General features: G+C 47.7%; 2 protein-coding genes across 4 annotated transcripts in view; one reads left to right on the forward strand and one right to left on the reverse strand.

The window, feature by feature from the left end:
- The window catches only part of SEPTIN5 (septin 5), a 79,197-nt gene extending 62,823 nt beyond the window's left edge, over positions 1-16,374 (forward strand). For all 3 annotated transcript variants that reach the window (XM_083418341.1, XM_083418339.1, XM_083418340.1), the window contains 8 exons: positions 933-1,056; positions 2,549-2,683; positions 3,510-3,627; positions 6,193-6,294; positions 7,846-7,942; positions 11,077-11,212; positions 13,830-13,932; positions 15,105-16,374. In XM_083418341.1, coding sequence (XP_083274467.1) covers positions 933-1,056; positions 2,549-2,683; positions 3,510-3,627; positions 6,193-6,294; positions 7,846-7,942; positions 11,077-11,212; positions 13,830-13,932; positions 15,105-15,161 — 872 coding nt within the window. In that variant the 3' untranslated portion in view covers positions 15,162-16,374. The remainder of the gene's footprint in view (positions 1-932; positions 1,057-2,548; positions 2,684-3,509; positions 3,628-6,192; positions 6,295-7,845; positions 7,943-11,076; positions 11,213-13,829; positions 13,933-15,104) is intronic.
- Positions 1-23,528, reverse strand: part of HIRA (histone cell cycle regulator) — a 378,609-nt gene that overhangs the window by 318,466 nt on the left and 36,615 nt on the right. The window lies entirely within an intron of this gene.

The following is a 23,528-nucleotide window of genomic DNA, read 5'->3' on the forward strand; positions in this document are numbered from 1 at the left end:
AAATATATGGTAAAAAATTAAGTGGGTCTGCAAATGCATGCTTTGGTTAAAGGTAGATCCTAGATCTGAAAAGACTATTGATATAGCTGCATCAATCACATGGATGATGTGGGAGCTAATTCTACAAAGCCAAGCTTCTTTGTTCAAAAGAAGGGTTGGGGGGGGGGAGTTTCTGTGACTCTCCAGATGTTCTAGATATAGGTAGGTAGCCGTGTTGGTCTGCCGTAGTCAAAACAAAACCAAAAAATAAAATAAATCCTTCCAGTAGCACCGTAGAGACCAGCTAAGTTTGTTATTGGTATGAGCTTTCGTATGCATGGACACTTCTTCAGAGTGTGCATGCACATGAAAGCTCATTCCAATAACAAACTTAGTTGGTCTCTAAGACTCTCCAGATGTTGTTTGTCTCCAACTTCCATCAGCTCCAACCAGCATCATCAATGGTCAGGGGATGATGGGAGCTGAAGTCCCAACAACTACTGGAGGGACACAGGTTTCCTTGAGAGTTCAAAGCTTCTAGAACAATTGTGAGTGTTAGAATAGCCCTGCTGGCTCAAGCCAGTGGGCCCTCACATACATATAGGAAGCCCTCAAGCAAGACCTGAGTGCAACAGTACATTTTTCCTCCTTTGCAGAAGCCATGCTGGTTATGCTCCAGCAAGGCTTATTCTTCTATATGCTCCATTATTTTTTTCTTTAACAAGCCTTTCCACCAGTTTTCCCTGGACAGACATGAAGCTAATCAACCTCACTGGATCCCCTTTTTTGGGGTGGCTGGGTGGGAAGCAGGGGAATCCCATTTTGGGGAAGGAGAGGAGAGAGAGAGAGACCTGGCAACTAATCATAAATAGTGAGGCCGATTTGGAGGTAGGGGAGGGACCTCTCTGGCGCTAACCTCCATTATTCTTTTTCTTCCATCTTTGTATATCAAGAAAGAATCAGTCAGACAGTAGAGATTGTGAAACACACGGTGGACATCGAGGAGAAGGGGGTGAAGTTGAAGTTAACAATTGTCGACACGCCAGGGTTTGGAGATGCTGTGAACAACACCGAGTGGTGAGTCCTACCACTCAGTAGAGAGTAAGAGAGTAAGAGAGCCAGTGTGGTGTAGTGGTTAAGAGCGGTAGACTTGTAATCTGGTGAACTGGGTTCGATTCCCCGCTCCTCCACCTGCAGCTGCTGGGTGATCTTGGGCTAGTCACACTTCTCTGAAATCTCTCAGCCTCACTCACCTCACAGAGTGTTTGTTGTGGGGGAGGAAGGGAAAGGAGAATGTTAGCCCCTTTTCTTATGCCTTTTGCAATACCAGTGCAAACTGGCCTATAAAATATGCAAAGAGGTTTAAGTGATTAATAATAATAATAATAATAATAATAATAATAATTTTTTATTTGTATCCCGCCCTCCCCAACTGAAGCCGGGCTCAGAGCGGCTAACAACATTAAAATGATACAACATTCTGAAATCATTTCATTCTAAAATCAATTCAAAATCAATTCAAATCAGATTAATGGCAACCACTGGGCTAGAGTTCTGTGAGGATTGCCAAAGGAGGGGGTCAGGCTGTGCCTTGGCCAAAGGCCTGGTGAAACAGCTCTGTCTTGCAGGCCCTGCGGAAAGATGTCAGGTCCCGCAGGGCCCTAGTCTCTTGTGACAGAGCGTTCCACCAGATTGGTGCCACAGCCGAGAAAGCCCTGGCTCTAGTTGAGGCCAGCCTAACCTCTCTGAGGCCTGGGACCTTCAGGATGTTTTTATTTGCAGACCGTAGGTTTCTCTGTGGGGCATACCAGGAGAGGCGGTCCCGTGGGTACGAGGGTCCTAGGCCGTATAGGGCTTTAAAGGTTAAAACCAGCACCTTAAACCTGATCCTGTACTCCACCGGGAGCCAGTGCAGCTGGTATAGTACCGGATGAATGTGATCTCGCAGCGACGACCCCATAAGGAGTCTCGCTGTGGCATTCTGCACCCGCTGGAGTTTCTGGGTCAGTCTCAAGGGCAGCCCCACATAGAGCAAAGCAAAGCACTTTGCATATCTTCTCAGCAGCCCTTTCAGCAGCTCTGTGAAAGCTGAAAGAAATAACATACACCTGTAATATTACCCTCCATGTTTACATTTTAGTGCAAAAACTCAAAACCTCCTTGAATTTGCTTTCATGGAAGGTAATTATTTTCTTGACAACGCTGTATAAGAGGCAACCTGTTTCCCCAGAATTTGTTTCTATATGGAATTGGAATTTCTATATGGAATTGCAATTCTCGCTCTTAGAAAAGATAAGTTATTTTTGCTATTACGGTGCAGTCCCAAGCTGTTGTTCCCAAGGAGGGAGTAACGTAACATTCCGGTTTTGAGCCATTAACATCCTTGCAGTTGTTGACAGACAGGGTGCAAATTCTTTATGTTCTTTCTCTATGATAGGCAATATTTAGTTCAGCGATTTCTACCCTGGATCTAAGGCATCTCTCCTCTGTTCATGTGTGTTATCCTCTGTCCCCAAGTACCATCTAAACTGGTGTCCCATTGCCATCTTTTCCTTGTGACTTGCTCTAGTTGGAAGGCCATCACGGATTACATTGACCAGCAGTTTGAACAGTACTTCCGGGATGAGAGCGGCCTCAATCGGAAGAACATCCAGGACAACCGTGTGCACTGCTGCCTCTATTTCATCTCTCCCTTTGGCCATGGGTAAGGTGGGATGGGCTTGTTCCTTTATCTGCCTCACATGCCCTGGAGCCAGTGTAGCGTAGTGGTTAGAGTTCTGGACTAGCACCTTGGAGACGAGAGTTCAAGTCCCCATTCAGCCATGAAACTCCAGTGACCTTGGGCCATTCACCTTCTCTTGGCCTTAACCTACATTTCAGGGTTGTTATGAGGGTAAAATCCACATTGAGCTTCTTGGAGGAAAAGTGGGATGCAGATGTAATACAGCGTGATTTCTGTTCTCATCCTGAGGTAAAGTTTTTAACCCAAGGTACTACTTCTGGGTTAGCGGAGTCTGTAACCAGAAGTGTTTGTAACCCGAGGTACCAATGTAAGGATGAATATCAAATATGGCATCAAGTGAAGGGCAGATGGGCGTGGCTTGACCCAAATGGGCTTGTGGGTCAAATGGGAGAGACCTGATGGGCCTTATTAGACCCATGGGATGAAGGTTCCTTACCCCCGACAATAAGAGCCACAGGGCTTTGGTGCCATCAGTACTGGACTTTAAGGCAGACTGGAAGTCTGCCACTCCGCAGAATGACCAGAAGGGGCTCCCTGACAAACGGGACTGGATTGCTACATTTTAAAATAAGCGCACACTTTACGATCTGAAGAAGAAGCAGGAAGTTCCCCACAAAGCCATTAAGCTTAGACTCTAACATTTCCAAGCTGCCCTTCTAGGAAAAGGGACTTGTTATAAGAGGAAGTCCTATCCCCCCCCCCTTTTTTTGGCAGAAAGTTCCCCTTGATAGGGTGCAGGAAAAAATAGAGATCGCTTGCCTTCTAACGCCGCATTTCTTTGTTGCAGGCTGAGGCCGGTAGACGTGGAGTTCATGAAAGCTCTGCATGAAAAAGTGAACATTGTTCCCCTTATTGCCAAAGCCGACTGCCTCATTCCTTCTGAGATCAAGAAGCTAAAAGAGCGGGTGAGCAGTGGTAGTGCTGATTCATTCATTCATTCATTCATTCATTCATTCATTCATTATGAAGAGTTATACCAGTCTTCCTCAACCTGGTGCCTTCCTAGATTTTTTGACTACAACTCCCATCTGCCCCAGCCAGCATGCCTGGGTGTATACGTACTACTACTACTACTAATTTATTTATACCCCACCCATCTGGCTGGGCTTCCCCAGCCACACTGGGCGGCTTCCAACAGAATACTAAAATACAGTCATTCATCAAACATTAAAAGCTTCCCCAAATAAGGCTGCCTTCAAATGTCTTCTAAAAGTCTGGTAGTTGTTGTTCTCTTTGACATCTGGTGGGAGGGCGTTCCACAGTGCGGGCACCACTATCGAGAAGGCCCTCTGCCTAGTTCCCTTGGCTTCTTGCAGTGAGGGAACTGCCAGAAGGCCCTCGGTGCTGGACCTCAGTGTCCGGGTAGAACAATGGGGGTGGAGACGCTCCTTCAGATATACTGGGCCAAGGCCATTTAGGGCTTTAAAGGTCAGCACCAACACTTTGAATTGTGCTTGGAAACGTACTGGGAGCCAATGGAGGTCTTTCAAGACCGGTGTTATGTGGTTTCAGCGGCCAATGCCAGTCACCAGTCTAGCTGCCACATTCTGGATTAGTTGTAGTTTCCGGGTCACCTTCAAAGGTAGCCCCACATAGAGCTCATTGCAGTAGTCCAAGCGAGAGATAACCAGAGCATGCACCACTCTGGCGACACAGTCCACGGGCAGATAGGGTCTCAGCCTGCATACCAGATGGAGCTGGTAAACAGCCGCCCTGGACACAAAATTGACCTGCGCCTCAATGGACATCTGTGAGTCCAGAATGAATCCCAGGCTGCGCAACTGGTCCTTCAGGGGCACAGTTACCCCATTCAGGACCAGGGAGTCCTCCACACCCACCTGCCTCCTGTCCCCCAAAAACAGTACTTCTGTCTTGTCAGGATTCAACCTCAATCTGTTAGCCGCCATCCATCCTCCAGCTGCCTCCAGGCACTCACACAGGACCTTCACCGCCTTCACTGGTTCTGATTTGAAAGATAAGTAGAATTGGGTATCATCCGCATATTGATGGACATCCAGCCCAACCCCCCTGATGTTCTCTCCCAGCGGCTGCACGTAGATGTTGAAAAGCATGGGGGAGGGGACAGAACATATTGAAAACGTTTTGGAAGTCAAATGGACTTCCGGAACGGATTCCATTTGGCTTCCAAGGTACGACTGTATACACAATAAATTGACATGCCTGAATAGGCTTGCTTAAACAAAGCAGCGTTTTAACAGTCACCAAAAATAATATAATAATCTAAAGTCATTGGGCAGGGAGTTCCACAGAGGAGGTGCTGCCACACCGAAGGATCGACAGTTTACAAGTGTGGAACCAACATTACGTGGCTCTTGTGAAAGTGTCAATTCTATAGATCGAAGCAGGCAAGCGGGAGTAAGGCAGTGCTTTAGTAAACTGGTCCCAAGCTGTTGAGGACTTGACATACTTAATATAGGTGTAGCCAGTGTGGTGTCCTCTACATATACTACAACTCCCATCAGCCCCAGTCAGCGTGGCCAACCATCAGGGAAGATGGCAGTTGTAGCCCATGGCATTTGGAGGGCACTGCATTGACGACCCTTGTACTAAATGGTGACACCTTGACTTTAGCTCAGAACAGTGGGAGGGCACCGGGTAGGGGAAGGCTGGCTTATAGCTTGCCTTTCAGTCACGTGATTCTCAAGGCAGCTTGCAAGAAACCAGTTGTAACAATGCTCTGCTGTAGGGACCAGGGTGTGCTTCCTTTTTGGCCCAGAATAGATAATACTGGGCTCATTGGTCCATAGCTGTCAACCGTCCCTTGTTTGGTGGGAAACTCCCTTATCCCAGCGCCGTGTCCCGCTGCTGTCCCTTATTGACGATGTCCCTTAAATTTCCCGGGTTTCATGCTCACCTGGCTCAGGAGGGAAGCAGCTGCTTGGGGGCCTCCACTGCGAGAGAGCGTGCATGCTGGCACCGTCGTCCTGGCGCGAGGAGTTCCATCGGCCCTTCCCCGCCTGAGAGGGGGGGGAGGGAGAGAGACTCTCGCCCACGCCGCCTGCAAGCCCGGAGGCGGCAGCGGTGGTGGCAGCTGAGGAGGCAGCCTGAGGGAGGAGGAAGAGGAGGGGATAGGGAGGGACGCAGAAGGGCGGCGCTTCAGCGGCCGCGGAGATGCCGCGATCACCTCATGCCGGATTGACAGCATCTGTCAATCCTACCAATGTATGCAACTCTTTACAATAGCAAAACCCCTTATTTTGGCTGCTGATCCCTTATTTTCGAGGCTGCTGGTCCCTTTTTTTCAAATCTGTAAGTTGACAGTTATGCGTTAGTCTGATGTGGGGGAAAGCAAGTGGTGTGTGGCCCCTGGAAGATTGCCCCGAAGGGAATGTGGCCCCTGGACTGAAAAAGGTTCCCTACTCCTGCTTTAAAGGTTTCTCTTTATGGCAGTATTATGTTGTAATGTGAGTGTTCTTCCCGTTTTCTCCTTCCTGGATATTCCTGTGCAGATCAGGGAGGAGATCGACAAGTTTGGAATTAAAGTTTACCAGTTTCCTGAGTGCGATTCTGATGAAGACGAGGACTTCAAACAACAAGACAGAGAGCTGAAGGTGAGGAAGGGGCAAAAATATTTCCCATAATACTTGGTCATGGTTAGGGATGGGACAGCCTGTCAATTTGGGGTTCTTTCAGCTTTTCATTTTGTCCGTCTTAAGTTTTCCGCATTTTCACATCAGTTTGCAATTTTATCGTAATGAAAATTCGCCAGCATTTTAGTGCAAATGTTTCCCTCTGGTTGCAAATTCCTCAGGATGCGGCTGGACCTCTGGAACAGATCCTGTTCGCAACTGGAGGTACCACTGTACCTGTGTAGCTGAGACTTTAAAAGCCTGGGGCACAAATTTTCACAGCCTTCTAGCAGCTATGGTGGCTCATTTACCAGAAGTAATGTGTTTAATATTAACTCTGGAAGCGTTTACTTGATTCTGAGCCAACTAAACTTCCTAGAGCAAAATATACATAAAGAGGCTTGGTTTGGTCAGAATTGAGTATACACTTTCAGAGTTAACACTAACACATTACTTCCACCATAGCCACTAGAGGGCCATGAAAATTTGTTAAGTGTGCATTAGTTACCGTATTTTTCGCTCTATAAGACGCACCAAACCACAAGACGCACCTAGTTTTTGGAGGAGGAAAACAAGAAAAAAAATATTCTGAATCTCAGAAGCCAGAAGAGCAAGAAGGATCGCTGCTCAGTGAAAGCAGCAATCCCTCTTGCTGTTCTGGCTTCTGGGATAGCTGCGCAGCCTGCATTCGCTCCATAAGACACACACACATTTCCTCTTACTTTTTAGGAGGGAAAAAGTGAGTCTTATAGAGCAAAAAGTACGGTAAGGACCCTATTTTTCAGTGTATAAGACGGCCCCTATTTTGGGGGACTACAAATTAAGGGAATGGGGGGAGATTGCCCAGAGTTGTTGAGCTTTTTTTTTGGGGGGGGGGGACTGCCAACAATGCCAGTCGCCTGCCAAAGTCACCAATAATCCTCTGCCCGCTCACCACCGGCTGCCGCCAATTGCCCACCCAATTGCCGCAGCAGCAGCCACTTGCCAGCAGGCCTTGACACAGCCACCAATCACTCACCCAATCGCCGCTGACAATCTCCTGCTCATGGCTGCCACCAATCGCCTGTCCCCCCTCTGCGCTATCCATTTATAAGCCGAACCTCAGTTTTTAACATTTATTTATAATTAAAAGAACCTCGGCTTATACACGGAAAAATACAGTATATGTTGAATCACAAAATATGAATTTGGAAACAAATGTTGTCCTAAAATACCCACACGTGATGCGTGAACATGGTCCTCTCCCTCCGTCAGCATGTCAGGCAAACATCTAAAGCAATATGGACCACATCTGCCTGTCCAGATATTATTGGACTCCCAGACCCATCACTCCCAATCGGCATGGCCAGGGGTTGGAGCTGATGGGAACTGTTGAACCCTGGGCCAAGAAAACTGAGGAATCCTTCACTCTGCTTCCTTAAATCTGCTTTTCTTCCACTGGTCTTCTCCAACTGCTCTGATCTCTAGCTTCTTTCTGTGTCCATGTCTGACCATGTCCAACAAACCCTGAAATTATCTCTCCTCCCGTTCCAGGAAAGTGCTCCTTTCGCAGTCATTGGCAGCAACACGGTGGTGGAGGCCAAAGGTCAGAGGGTACGAGGGCGGCTCTACCCTTGGGGAATCGTGGAAGGTGAGCCGCGTTCCTGGGAAGCGAGATGGGAGTCCTGGACATTGGGTCTCCAAAAAGATGTGTGGCCCTCCTAGCTAAATGGAACCTGCTGGTTCAGGGGCATTCCACCTCCGAGTGCCAACCCAGAGCAGAAAGCCCATGCCTTGGTTATTTATACTATTTAATTCTACTCCGATTCCGGTATTAGCAGTCCCCCATGGACCAGAAGCACGACTCATGTCAACGAGGAGTCGTGTTTTCAGTGTGGTGGGTCCAGCGTTATGGAACTATTAGAAGTCAGACATTTGCTGCCTCTCACGGTGCCTGGGCACCCACAAAAAAATTCAATGGGCCCCCTCAATGTTCTACAGCTGGGCGGGCTTCAGCCGTGGGAGCCAATTCCAGGCAGCCGTGGGTGATTGGGCACCCACAAGAATATAATTCTGGGGGCTGGGCACCCACAGAGTCAATGAGAAGGCATCCACACTCTGCAGCCAGCCAGCGAAGCACCCTTTTCTGTGTGTGTGTGTGTCAGACACAGTGGCGTAGCGTGGGTTGTCAGCACCCGGGGCCAGGCAAGTAATTTGTGCCCCCTAACCCATGGATTTGCGCCCCCTAACCCTAACCCCCAGATGTTGCGCCCGGTGCGGCCGGCCCCCCCTGCACCCCCCACGCTACGCCACTGGTCAGACATGGAGGCAGCGTCTCTCTGAGCCCCTCCCCGCAGAAATAGGGTGCCTCACTGACTGCGGAGAGGAGCCGCCACTGGCCAGCACAACACGGATGTGTGACGTCACACGCAGATGTAATACAGTCATACCTCGGGTTACAGATGCTTTGGGTTGCGCAATTTCAGGTTGCGCACTGTGCTGAACCCGGAAGTACCGGAACGCTAAATTGTGCTTTGCGCATGCGCAGAAGCACTAAATCGCGCTTTGCACTTGTGCAGAAGCGCCAAATTGTGACCCGCGTGTGCGCGGACACAGCGCTGTGGTTTGTGAACGTGCTTCCCTCACGGATCACGTTCGGAACCCGAGCGTCCACTGTAATGTTAATATAATAATTTATTATTTATACCCCGCCCATCTGGCTGGGTTTCTCTAGCCACTCTGGGCAGCTCCCAACAGAATATTAAAAACACGATAAAACTTCAAACATTAGAAACTTCCCTAGACAGGGCTGCATTCTGATGTCTTCTAAAAGTCAGATAGTTGTTTATTTCCTTGACATCTGATGGGAGGGCGTTCCACAGGGCGGGTGCCACCACTGAGAAGGCCCTCTGCCTGGTTCCCTGTAACTTTGCTTCTCACAGTGAGGGAACCACCAGAAGGCCCTTGGAGCTGGACCTCAGTGTCCTGCATGTGCAGGTTTGCGCATGTGACGTCACACATCTGCGTTGTGGCAGCGGGCACCCACAATCCTGAGGGCGAGGTGGTACCTTTGGCTCCAGCAGACCCTACTCTGACTGCAGTGAGCTCTGATGGGCCCTCCCGCTGCAGGTGGGGCTCTGTTGGAACCTGTGGCAGCAGTGGTAGGGCCTGACGGAGCCTGACGGAGCCTGTTGCAGTTGCAACAGGCCCTGACAGACCTTTCGGAGGGTGCGTCGGGGCTCCTACCAGTCATGCCCACGCATTGGGCACCCACAATGTTGGGAGGAACCCAGCACACCTGCTGCCTCTGGTAGGTTTCAGGCACCAGGTGAAAGCAGTTTTATTTCAGGAGACCTTTGTACCACCACAAATGCTGTTTTATTCTCCCGGTGTTCTAATTCATGTTCTAAATTTTGTATATCGTATATTTTTGTTTTTGCAAGGAGATTTAGGACCCAGGTGTGGTGAAGAGCAGGGTATATATATATATATTTAAAATAAATAAATGAAATAATACTCCGCTTTTCCTCCCCTCCAACGGGGGCACTCAAAGCAGCTAACGAAACCCAGCAAACGATTAAGCAAGTAACAGCAACAAGCACGTAACAACCACAGCGCTAAAAGCATGATATAAATAACATGATGTGCTAAAATGGCAAGCAGCATCAATGGAATTCAGAGAGCCAATGGTAAAAAAACTCAGAACGTGCTTGCTGGGGAAGCTTTTAAAACAATCTCCCCCAACCTCTAGATCAGAGTCGTCCAATTAAATATATTAATTGTGTATATTAAATAGTATTAACTATATTGCAAACTCTTTCATTTATGATGTGGGAATTAAATTCAGTGCGCGGCCCGCAGGTTCTGTGTCAAAGTACTCTTGCGGCCCGCGTGGTCAGAAAGGTTGGACTGCCCTGCTGTAGATGCTGCTGGACTCCAGCTCCCATGAGCCTCAGCCACCATGGCCAGTTGAGAGGGATGATGGGAACAGTAGTCCAACAACACCTGAGGGGCCAGATCTCTCCCCACCCCCCTGCTTCAGAGGCCTCTGGCAGGCTAGTGATGCAGCATAACCTTGGGCCTTATTGTAATCTGATGAGGCCATGTGTATGTTCCCAATCTCACAGAGGGGATGTGGAACAATGCCATCTCGACTAATTGGAGACTTAGGACTAATTTGTGAGGATGTGAAGCTCAGGGTTGAACCTGTGGCGGCAGTGGCTCCTTTGGTGACTTCCACTGGTGTCTGCAAAGTGCCTCATCTGCCCTAATAATAATAATAATAATAATAATAATAATAATAATAATAATTTATTTATACCCCACCCATCTGGCTGGGCTTCCCCAGCCACTCTGGGCGACTTTCAACAAAATATTAAAATACAGTAATGCATCAAACATTAAAAGCTTCCCTAAACAGGGACCAGCCTCCACACACACAAACGCACATGCACACATGCGTCGTATGCAATTAAAAAAGCCGCGTCCCCTTGAAATTGCATATTTCTTTTCATGGGTTCCCCTAGGCATGTCAGAGGAATGTGTCTGAAATGAGCTAACCGGTGGATTTCCTTCCACCACAGCTTAGCTGTGCTTGTCACGTTTATTCTCTAACACAGTTCCTTTTACAGTCATACACATTGTTGTGTGTGTGTGCGCACTTGAAATAACTGAATACGGTTAGGATGTAAAGGGGGATTCTGGTGCATATATTCCCCTCCTCACCCGAGATTTGTTTGTCTGTTGCTGTGTGCCAAACGATGTCTGTTGTTGCTGCTTCCTCAGTGGAAAACCAGGCGCACTGTGACTTTGTGAAACTGCGGAACATGCTGATCCGAACGCACATGCACGACCTGAAGGACGTCACCTGCGACGTTCACTACGAGAACTATCGGGCGCAGTGCATCCAGCAGATGACCAGGTAGGGTCCACCTGAGGTTCTGCTCCCTCAAGGGATGAATGCATCTGTGTGAATCAGCCCTTAGAGCCATAGCTGTCAACCGTCCGTTATTTGGTGGGAAACTCCCTTATCCCAGCGCTGTGTCCCGCTGCTGTCCCGGATTGATGATGTCCCTTAAATTTCCTGGGTTTCAAAGGAAGCAGCTCCTCTCCCTCCCTCCCTGCCGGCCAGGGAGGAGGGAGGCTCCAACTGTGTTGCTTGGCTGCGTTGCTCAGCCAATAAGGAGTCTAAGAACGACTGGGGGGTGTTGTGCTGATCAAATTGGCTGCGTTGCCTGGGGACTTGCCTTTGCTCAGCGCTTCCCAGCAGAGAAGTGACCGGAGTTTTCCTTGCTGCATCCCCTTTGCCAGTTTGGTGCTCTGTGGGAACCACCACTTGAGGCTTTGTTTGGCTGCTGGGCTGGCTGGGCTTTCTGCCTTTGGCTCGGGAGCTGGCTGACTAAAATCCCTTATTTTGGCTGCTGGTCCCTTATTTTTGAGGCTGCTGGTCCCTTATTTTCAAACCTGTAAGTTGACAGCTATGCTTAGAGCTGTTGTTGTTGTGTGGCAAACGTCTTCTGAAAGCGAGATGATTTCTCTTCTGAAAACGTGCCATGCAACATTTCAGCGAAGGGCCATAGCTCAGTGGTGGAGCCTCTGTTTCTCTTTAATTCAGCCCTTTACTTAAAAACATGAGGACTAGAATCTTTATTTCTTCTTTGTTTATTTATTCTTTGTTGTTACCAACTATTTGCTTCAGATTGAGATTATTTTTTTAAACAAAGTAATAATCATAAACAGATAAGAATAAAAATGTGCACCCCACGACCAAGACCATTCCATTGTAACTACCCAACCTCCCCAAAATTCAACACCTCTTGACCCCTTTCCGTTTTAACAGTACAAATTCTACAAACAGCCTCCATATCTCCTCAGAATCATTTCTCCTGCATATTCCCTGCCTTACCTTAATGGCACATGTGAACTTAATCATTCATAGCTATATCCCACACCTCTTTATGCCATCCTTCCATTTTATATTCTGCTTGCCCCTTCCACTTCCTAGCTATAATATAACAATTCGTGCAGCTGTCAATAAATTTGTGAGCAAGTCCTCCATAGCCTGCGAACCTTCCACCCCATCATAAATTGATAATAATGCTACTGCTGAACATTTGGTCAGCTTTAACCCAGTGATTTCTGTTATCTCCTTAAACCAGATTGAGATTTAAAGTTGATGGTTGGCTGGATGAGTGAATCAACTATATATTTTGGAAAACTGTTCATTTGTTCACTATGCATTTGGGCATAAACCACAGAAGGTTGGCGGTTCGAATCCCCACGACAGGGTGAGCTCCTGTTGCTCAGTCCCATCTCCTGCCAACCTAGCAGTTCGAAAGCACGTCAAAGTGCAAGTAGATAAATAGGTACCGCTCCGGCGGGAAGGTAAACGGCGTTTCCGTGCGCTGCTCTGGTTCACCAGAAGCGGCTTAGTCATGCTGGCCACATGACCCGGAAGCTGGACGCCGGCTCCCTCGGCCAGTAAAGCGAGATGAGCGCCGCAACCCCAGAGTCGGTCACGACTGGACCTAATGGTCAGGGGTCCCTTTACCTTTACCTGTAACTAAATCTTGCATGGTGGCACTTGAAATCAAGGAGCAGGTTTCCATCCATGTTTGGACACAATTGGACACCATTTTGAATCAATATGGTGGACTGAACCTTTCAAACCTGCACTGTTTTCAACCAAATTTTGCATGGCGGTTCCGGAAATTATGGAGAAGGTTTTCTTCAACCCCCCCCCCCCTAAATGTTTCGATACAATGGGACACTAGTTTGACTCAAGATGGCAGACTGAACCTTTTAAAAATTGCACTGATTTTAACCACGGATTTAAACTTTGTACTGATTTTCTGTGGTTGTGCTTAGAGCTCCCAAGCAACGGCAGGTCCAAGATTGTTGGTGATTGTTGGTAGATAAATGTTGCAGAGGGACGTTCTTTTTTCTGGGATGGTAGTGGGAAAAAGAAATTTTGTTAGAAAAGTGTCTTCGGAGAACTTTTGACTCACCATTGCTGCCATAAAGGAACCTCCTGGATTTTTTTTTTTATAATAATATTTTATTAAAATTTTCACAAAAAGAAAAAAGAAAAAAGAAAAATACAAAAATAAAAAGCAGTTAAAAACAATTCCATCTTTCATGACATATCTTGCATTTGCTTATTTCTTAGACTTCCCCACACCTCCCCTCTTTGTATTCCAATTCAATTTATTTATTCAGCAAATCCTTTCCCTCTTTACCTTTATCTTAATCTTGATCTTAATATATTATAGCTTTAACTTTCCACCTGTTAATATTCCATTTTTGCATATTCTTCCATAGCATTGTTGCTAAAAACCCCTTAACCTCAATCCAACATCATTCTAACTTGCATTAATTTTGCAATATTTCTGTAAGTAGTCTTTAAATTTCTTCCAATCTTCTTCCACCAACTCTTCTCCCTGGTCTCGGATTCTGCCGGAAAGCAACCTCCTGGATTGGAGAGCTAATGAAACCCAGCTTCATTTCCCTCTCCCTTCTTCTCTTGCTTATGTTTTTAGCAAGCTGACTCAGGATAACAGGATAGAGAGCCCTATCCCGATTTTGCCGCTCCCAACACCGGATGCGGAAACGGAGAAGCTGATCAAGATGAAAGATGAAGAGGTAAGGAAGCATTTCGCTATTGGTCTCTCTTGAGACATCACCCAAGCTAGCTATCTTCTTCTTGAATTTGGAGCTGTTTGAGGGGTGTGTGGTAGTTTTGTCAGGCGCTGGAGCACTTTGCCATTGTTAGGAGGAATTTCTGAAAGGCGGCATTTTGTCCTGGATCTTAGGGAAGTTTTTTATGTCTGATGTTTCGTCATCATCATCATCATCATCATCATCATCATCATTTCTGTTGGGAGCCTCCCAGAGTGACTGGGGAAACCCAGCCAGATGGGTGGGGTATAAATTAATTATGATTATTATGACTATTAGGCAAGCCAATTGAAAAATCACTTTTTTTGGCGTTTTTGTAAAACACACACAAAAAACCTTCAGCAATCTTGGTGGTCCCCTAAAGAAAAGCTCAGCCATTTTGGGGTCTTCCTAAAAAAAGGCTGAACAACTTTTCGGGTGTCCTGGTTTTTACTTTTTCAAATATGGCAACCCTACCATTGTTCACTCTCATCTTGAAAAAGGATCAAATGTCGTGCTGGATCAGGCCAATGGACCTTCTGGTCCAGCACCCTGGCTTATCAATTAACCCAAAGCATATTTGCATACTTAGGAAAGTATATCAGGAAAAAAAAGAGAAGAAGAAGAAAACCTCACTCATATTAAGTCTTCAGAACTTCCACAGTCATTGGTGTTGGTAATAACTGTGTGTCATTTTGTCATCAGTGACGGCACAGGCACTGTCCAATAGGTGCAATCCAAAAGTCAACTGTTTTTGAAGGAGGCTGACATTTAACCAGCAGCCTCCAATAGCAATGTAAACACCAGGTTCCCATCAGTCAAAATGAGAGTGGGGCATGTTCATGTCTCTAGGTAAGAGTGGACTTTTGCGCTGCCTGAAAGTGCCGTGTAAGTACGCAGAATCAGATGTTGGAGGTCTTACTCTTTACTCCACTGCACAGGTTCAGCAGCACCATTTTCTTTTAGGACTCAGGGGCTTGTACTATACCACTGAAGACTACAAAGCCTATGATGCAGTGTAGAAATATAATCTGCCTTGAAATGGGGGGCAGCCTGGCAGCGGGGATGGGGGAGAGAATATTGCTGGAAAAGTGGAATACCAATGTTTCAAATCAACAGCGTAACCTCTCCCCCCTCCCTCTCTTTTCTTCCTACAGTTGCGTAGAATGCAAGAGATGCTGCAGAAAATGAAACAGCAGATGCAAGACCAGTGAAAAAAGGAAGCTGGGATGGAAGTTGCGAAGGAAGGGATCATCCTTGTCACTGTCTGCAGTTCAGCTGGAATCGCAGATGCTTGAGGAAGGACTTTCCTGTTGCAAACAAAACAAAACAAAAACAAAGAGACTTGTGAGCAAGAGCGGCGCCCGTTCCCTCCCTCCCTCCCTCTCTCTAATTCAGGGGTAGCCAACGTGGTGCCCTGCAAACACTGTCGAACTGCAATGCCCATCACAGGAAGTTGGCAGTCCAGCAATGGCTGTAGGACACCATGTCAGCTACTCCCTGCTCTATTTCGATCGTAGCAACATCTGTTAGTGGGAAGGCGGGAAGACGAGAGGGGAGAGAGGTCGCTTGCTGTGGACCTCTTCCACGATCGGAAGGTTCCCTGCTGTCCCCACTCTTTCCTAGATGTACTAAACTGTTGTTAAGGAGCATTCTGGTATTTAAAACCAACCAACCAACCAACCAACCACCGTTTCTATGGCACATGGATTTTGAGGACTCTTGTGTAAAATGCACGTTAACTGTTTACTTCTAACCAAGGTGCTGTGACCCTTCTCCTCCTCCTCTTTCCAGCTCTCCCCATCCCTCCATTTTGTCCTCAAACTTTCTGAGGTCACAGCAAGCTTTTGCAAGAAGGCCGACGATACCTCTGAACCAAGTGCTGCTGACATGAGCACCAACCAGCCTGACCTCTTGCCTAGGACATCCCTTGGTCTTTTCCCCACCAGCCGCGTTGAGAGGATGAGCAAAAAGTTGGTTGGGTGTGTGGCGTTCTTTGATGGTTTCTCGAAACATTCCTGACATGGCGATGATGTTTTTACTAAGAATCTCATGGCTCTTTTTTGCACTACGGGGGGAAGGACTTAAAAGACCTGCTGGCGAGGGTCCTAGTAAAAAAAACAGCTCCCACTGCCCTTGTTTTAGGTGAGTTGCATTGAGTGATGTACAACTGTTGGACTTCTTGCAGAGGTAAGGATCTGCAAGGCAGGAGTTACTTTGAGGTTTAGCATCATCTTGGCACGCTCAGCCCATGCTTCGTCTCTCACCAACCATGGAGCAAATTTGGATTCCTAGAGAAATGTGTTAATTGGTTTGTACGCTGTCCAGTGGATTCCTCTAGTGAATGTCTCAAGTCATTTTTAGGGATCTAAAAAATTCCACCCGAAAATGGACTTGGGATGGGAGCAAAACATGGTATTCTGCTAACCTGGGATTGTGTCGTGTGGTTGTGGGCTTCTAGAAATATGCATTGCTTCAGTCTGAGCCACCGTGCAAATGTCTGCTGCATAAAAAGTTAGCGTGAGTCTTTCTTATTGTGCTCAGTTGCGCTGCATCGTGGGTTTTGTAGTCTAGAGGCCAGCACCCGACGCTCACAAGGTTACAGCTACGAAGACCATGATGCAGTGAGACTGAGAGCAAACTACACATGCATGAACTGAGGAGATGTGGCTATAGGGTGTATGGCACCACAGATGGAACCAGCTGAGATCTGAATAGGGGAGGCAGAATTTTTTCTACTGTTGCTAGCAGTTGGCAGTCTTATGGCCAGAGATAATTTATACACCTCGCACCCAGAAGTCCACATTCTGCAACAAGGAAACTTTAATTCTGTGCAAAGTGTGTAACTCTCTGGAAAGTGTCTAGAGGCTCCCAGGGAGAGGGGATTGTGTTGTGCAGCCTTTGCACCTTTCTCGTAGCCAGGGCCCACCTTTTAATTTGAAATTGCAGGGCTCCTTCTGCTTTCTTTGCTCTTTGGACCCTTAGAATCATAGAATCATAGAGTTGGAAGAGACCACAAGGGCCATCGAGTCCAACCCCCTGCCAAGCAGGAAACACCATCAGAGCACTCCTGACATATGGTTGTCAAGCCTCTGCTTAAAGACCTCCAAAGAAGGAGACTCCACCACACTCCTTGGCAGCAAATTCCACTGTCGAACAGCTCTTACTGTCAGGAAGTTCTTCCTAATGTTTAGGTGGAATCTTCTTTCTTGTAGTTTGGATCCATTGCTCCGTGTCCGCTTCTCTGGAGCAGCAGAAAACAACCTTTCTCCCTCCTCTATGTGACATCATTTTATATATTTGAACATGGCTATCATAGCCTTCTTCTCCCTTTAGGACAGGCTGGGAAGCCTCCCGCTCCTCCAAATGTTGGACTTCAACTCCCACTTGCCCCAACCAGCACGGCCAATGTTTAGGGATGATGGGAGTTGTAGTTTATCTCTGGAGGGCCACAAGTTTCACCCTCACCTGCTTTTGAATGCAAAAGAGATATGGGGCTCCTTCTTTTCTAAGTGTTGACTAGAAATGGATATTTTTTTACAGGAGCAACCTGTCACAACAGAACTGTGAATATATCCCTATCAAAATACCCTTTTGCGGCACTGCTAAAGATGAGGGAGCATCGTCCTCCTTTGCAGTGAGTGGGGTGAAATCTCTTTCTTTCTGTTTCTATCTTTCGCCTCCCATCTTAAACAGAAAAACAAGCAGAATATAGCGTGTTGCCATTAGATGTGTCACACTTTCATTTAGGACTGTTTTCCAAACTGCTTTTGGACTACAATTCCCATCATTCCAGACCACCAGTCTTGCTAGCTGGGGATGATGGGAGTTGTAGTCCAGTAATAGCTGGAGAGGGACGCGGGTGGCGCTGTGGGTTAAACCACAGAGCCAAGGACTTGCCGATCAGAAGGTTGGCGGTTCGAATCCCCGCACCGGGGTGAGCTCCCATTGCTCGGTCCCTCTCCTGCCAACCTAGCAGTTTGAAAGCACTCCCGGGTGCAAGTAGATAAATAGGTACCACTCCAGCGGGAAGGTAAACGGCGTTTCCGTGCACTGCTCTGGTTCACCAGAAGCGGCTTAGTCATGCTGGCCACATGACCTGGAAGCTGTATGCCGGCTCCCTCGGCCAATAAAGCAAGATGAGCGCTGCAACCCCAGAGTCGGTCACGACTGGACCTAATGCTCAGGGGCCCCTTTACCTTTACCTAACAGCTGGAGACCCAAGTTTGGTACAGCCTTTGCCGACCTCCTGCCTTCCAGATGTTTCTGCTACAACTCACATCAGCCCCAGCAAGAACATGGGGTGTGGCAGAATCATTTCCTAGCTGTTTGCTTCTTCTTTACAAATACTCCTAGCGTGTCTTCAACCACATCTCTGACAGGTCTACCAAACTGCAGACTTCCTTCTTTCCTTATAGAAAGTGAAACTTCTCAGGGTCCCAAGTTGCAGCCCTAGTTTGTACCTCAGTTCCACCTGGCTAAAGCCTGGAGGAAATCGAGATGAGCCACAGAGTGTTTTGGGTAGTCTCATGGTTGTGCTCAGGAAAGGCTGGCCCTGACATTGGCCGTAATGACCGCTACTGCTTCAGGTGGATTCTGTGAGTGTCTTGCAAATGGTGCTGAGGTGTTGGAGGACAGAGCTGTGTCTGGTATGAGGCCTACCCTAAACCCCTTAAGTTAGCTTACTGCTCTTAGCTGCAATGTACGGCCGTGTCCCATTCCCAAGAATCAACCCACCAGCCCCTGTACAGGGCAATGGTGGAGGGGACAGCAGTTGCTGGTGCCCATTGGGACTGGCAGGGGTGAAAGCAGGGGCGGTTCATCCTGTTTTGCCACCTGAGGCAAAGCTTCCCTGCCACCACCTCCCCTGCCGCCCCTTACCACTGCGGCCTTGTTTTTGTGTAGCTGTGGTGGCTTCCGGTGAAATCTCGTGGAACTCTCATGAAGATCTCACAGCATTCTGCCACCCGAGGCGGCTGCTTCGGTTCAGCTCATGGGCAAGCCTGCCCTGGGTGGAAGGCAGAGTGGCCAATTGCAGAAGGAGCTGGAGCAAATGGCAGGCAGATTCTATTTAAAGCTGCCTCTAAATCTATAGTATCATGCTCTCACTTTTAACAGGCTTCATCTCCCTGCCCCCCATCCCAAATCCTCGGAAGTGTAAATGTCTGGAGTTGTTAAGAGACCCCTGTTCCTCCCACAGAGCTACAATTCTACAATTCTCAGAGCGGTTTAACAGCCAGTCCCTCTTCGAAGGGATGTGGGTGGCACTGTGGTCTAAGCCACTGAGCATCTTGCCACTTGGAAGGTCGGCAGTTTGAATCCCCATGACGGGGTGGGCTCCCGTTGCTCGGTCCCAGCTCCTGCCAACCTAGCATTTGGAAAGCACACCAGTGCAAGTAGATAAATAGGTACCGCTGCGACAGGAAGGTAAACAGCGTTTCCGTGCACTCTAGCACTTGTCACGGTGTCTTGTTGTGCCAGAAGTGGTTTAGTCCTGCTGGTCACATGATCCGGAAAGCTGTCTGTGGACAAACGCTGGCTCCCTTAGCCTGAAAGCGAGATAAACACCACAACCCCACAGTCACCTTTGACTAGACTTAACCATCCTTTACCTTACCTTTTACCTTACTCCTTAGCCTTTTCTTCTTCTGACAATATCCCACAAGGCAGCAAAGTTTTTGGACCAGAGTTTTCCTTCTCCTAGGTGGCCTACCTTCCCAGGCTGTGGAAATTGTAGCTCTGTGCATGGAATAGGCTCTTCTAACAACTCTTGGCACCCTTAACCAACTGCAGCTCCCAGAATGCTTTGCAGGAAACCATGTTAAGGTGGCATCATAGGGCTTTAAAACGATGGTATAAATACAGCCCTTGTCTCTTGTTTCTTTGGGGCCCCAGTCAGGGCGACAAGTTCCATGATACCCCCCTTTATCCTGGAAGGCACAGGGAACTGTTGGCGAGAGATAAGGATTGCCTTCTTTTTGCCTCTGTTCTCATTCTGCATGTCTTTCATGCTAGCCTCACATCCAGTGAGTTAAGCTGCAGGATGTGTGGCTTTCCCTGATAAGGCGGAACTTCAAAGCAGAGCAAGCAACCCACATGACCATGCCGCAGCCTTGCTTAGGCTGTGTACATGCCATACATCTAAAGCTCATTGTTTCTGCTACATAACTGTGGGAACTCTCTGAGCTAGCCTGCTGGAGCAAAACCAGCAGAGAGTCTTGAAAGACTAATAAATCTGTTACGCCATACGTTTTTGTGGGCCGCATGGACCGCTCCATCAGATGCATTGAGTGTATCCTAAATTGGCAAGCTTGTGTATGACACACAGCGTTGCGGGAATGAATGAGGTAAGCAGGGACTGGAATGTCAAAAGAACAGGCAGCGATGATTAGCTGAAAGCAACATAGTTACAGTAACCAATGAACAAGGCAGGACACCGTGAACAATGGACAAAGCAATGTTGGTGATAATGCAAATACTGTGACGTTGGCGAGCTCTTTAATACATGCAGAGCAATCTCAGCTCCAGCTATTTGTCCGACAAATTGAAATTCAGCAGTGTCCCACTGGGTTTCGATATGGCCAACTGTTAGGCTGAAATGCTCTCTTGCAGGAGTGGTGAGGGGCCTCTGTGGTCCTGCAGATGCTACTGAACTACAGCTCCTCTCCTTCCTGGCCATTGGCCATGCTGGCCGGGGCTGATGGGAGTTGGAGTCCAGCAATGTGTGGATGGGTGCAGCCTCCCCAGCCATGCCCTATGGCTTGCCTTAAAGACAGGAGCTTAAAAGCGAATGTTCTCCAGCTGAGGGACAGAAGCTCAACGGAAATTCAAAGGAGGGGGAATATCCTGGGGCAGCTGGAGACTTCCTGGTGTTGCCTCCACTGCTTCTTTCAAGAAGGTATGAGATGCTATGGCAGGATTGGGAAACCGGTGGCCCTCCGGATGTTGCAAGACTCCAGCTCCCATTAGACCCACCCAGCATGGTCAATGACCAGGGCTGATGGGAGTTGTAGTCCAACAATAGCTTGGAGAGCCACAGATACCTTGGATACAACCCTGAGACTCAATGATAGGTGAAGCTCTTCCCCTGATGTTTCCTTCTTCCTGTGCTTTTGGAAACCTTCTAGGGGCTTTGAAATATTGTTGAATGGTCTGAAGCAAAATATAACTGGATGGAAATGAAGGCCCCACCTCTAAATGGGAGGGGCTCTTTGTCCTAGCTCATAGCAGCAGGTTCAGCGTGGGTCTGTGTGCTCATTGACAGATGGAACGTAGATGGTTTGGTCTGCCTTTAAATGAAGGGGAGTCCAGGAACGGTTGTGGGTGTCTTGAGTTTTAAATAGGTTTGAGAAACACTGCCTTAAGGACAGCTGCCTTACACCTAATATGCACAGCTGCACCAGAGTAGAGTCCATTTGGCCATTCTCCAGCTGTCTATGGGAAAGGTCCATGGCCCGTGGTGCATCTGCACAAATTCCGATGGGCTGCAATTAGGGATGGAGGAGAATTTCAATTCTGTACTCATTTAACGCTGAATTCATCAAATTTGCTGTTTCTCAAACACTCTGAGAAGCAAAGTACAGAATCCTTCGAAATTCAGAGTTACCCGAGTTTTATGGCTCAGGTCTCCAACCAAACAACATTTACGAAAGCACATGAAAACAAATATTTTATTGGGAATAGCATTCACATATCAAGAGAAACGGCTTTGCAAAAATGTCTCAAAACTCCACAGGCAGAGATGCTTATGGGGGGGGGGGTAAAGTCACATTGAGATGCTGAAGAACTTTCATGAGGATTTCTTTAAAGCTAAAATTGCTGCGGAGATGTGGAGAATTGAGTTTAAGTTTGGAAAAATGGGAAATGGAGAGAACTCAAATGGACAAATCCTTCCATCTCTAACTGCAACACATGGTTTGGCCTGTTACAAACCAGTGCTTGAATTACAGGAGGCAGGCAGTGAGGGACCAGTCGTCTTATCTTTTGTGTTGGCCTTGCGCCACCTTCCTATTTTTTATTTTTATTAGAAAGCTGTTGGAGTACGGCTAAAATTAGAGGATATCAGCAGCAGGGCTGGTGGGTTTAATTAAGGCCCACCCTGCTTTTTTCTGTCCTCCCACTCCAGTTTTTGAGCACTGCAACTTGGAGATGGTGAAACCTGTGGCCGTACACAAGCCATTGCTGGGCTCCACCTCCCATTATTCCCTGACCGTTGGCCATGTTGCCTGGGGCTGATGGGAGCTGGAGTCCCAACAACGGCAGCTGGAGGGTCACCAGTTTCTCCACACTCCTCCGAAAGCAAAGGACACCGATGGAGTTGCTGCTTTCTTCTCCTAGGTTGGCCTGGACATTTCCGCACTTCCTTACAACCGCCCGGGAGGTACGCTTCTGTGCTGTGCTCGAGGCAATGCTTTTGCTGTGGGTGGTAGGGTGCTTCTGAAAACCAGTCGCTGTGGATCACTGGAGGAGAGAGTGATGTTGCACTCAGGTCCTGCTCGTGGGCTTCCCACGGGTGTCTGGTTGGCCGCGGTGAGGATGGGATGCTGGATTTGGAAGGGCCAGCAGCCTGACCCAGCAAGAGCCATTCTTAAATGTTCTTAGGAGTCTCTCAATGGGGATGCAAGCCCACAACTTCCACAAGTAGCATGTGGGTGGTGGGTTGGGGAGGTCCAAGGTAGACTGCGCCTCACCAGGGAGGTGCTGAGCCAATATCTGTGCCAATACCCTGATTTGCTCCCACAAACGGTGGTTTGCTATTCAACGGTACATGCTTTGTGCTTGTTCTCACAAGTTATTCCGCATGCCTTTTTTTTTCTTTTTTCCTGGAAGGAGGGGGGTGGGGAGGTTCTCTGTGCTGTGTGATGACCTCTTGCCTTTCTCAGGCTTCCCCTCGCACCTCACTTGTTGCAGCCATGTTGTAAACCGCGGCTTGTTGCTATTGCTTCTGTGACACCCGCCTTGCCTTGCTCTGTTCTGTACCCCTTTTTCGTTTGTTTGTTTGTTTTGTACATTTCTGTTGAACTTTTTTTTTTTTTTTTGGTCATGGTGATCAAAGAGAACAGAACCTTTTAAACATATCCATTTTATTAAAATTATAATTATTATAATTATTATTATTAATATAATGTTTACTACCTGAACTGATCAATGAAGTAAACTAAAAGTTTTAAAAACCCGAAACCATGCTTCTTTGTCATTGATCACTCTGTTAAATTACTATCCATAACACAGGGGTCGTCGATCTTTTAAAGTCCGTGGGCACATTTTGAGACGGTGTCGTGGCCGCCAGTCACAAAATGGCTGCCGTGGCGTGTGTGGCATAACACAAGATGGCTGTCTTGTCATAGCAAAACACAAAATGGCTGCTGTGGGGTGGGTGTAATAACATTACATGGCTGTCTGGAGGGCATGGCAAAAGACAAAATGGCTGCCACATCTAAAAGAGCAGGAGCAGAGTCAGGAACATAAAATGGTGTGGGCATGCCACCCCATCAGTGGAGGAAAAGGCACTTCTATCAGTTTCCGCTAGGCTCCTTCCCAGTGGGAAGCTCTTTGATTCTCTCATCTGTTCAGAATGGAAG

The sequence above is a fragment of the Podarcis tiliguerta genome, assembly GCF_965153285.1.
Source record: "Podarcis tiliguerta genome assembly, chromosome: 16".
NCBI lineage: Eukaryota > Metazoa > Chordata > Lepidosauria > Squamata > Lacertidae > Podarcis > Podarcis tiliguerta.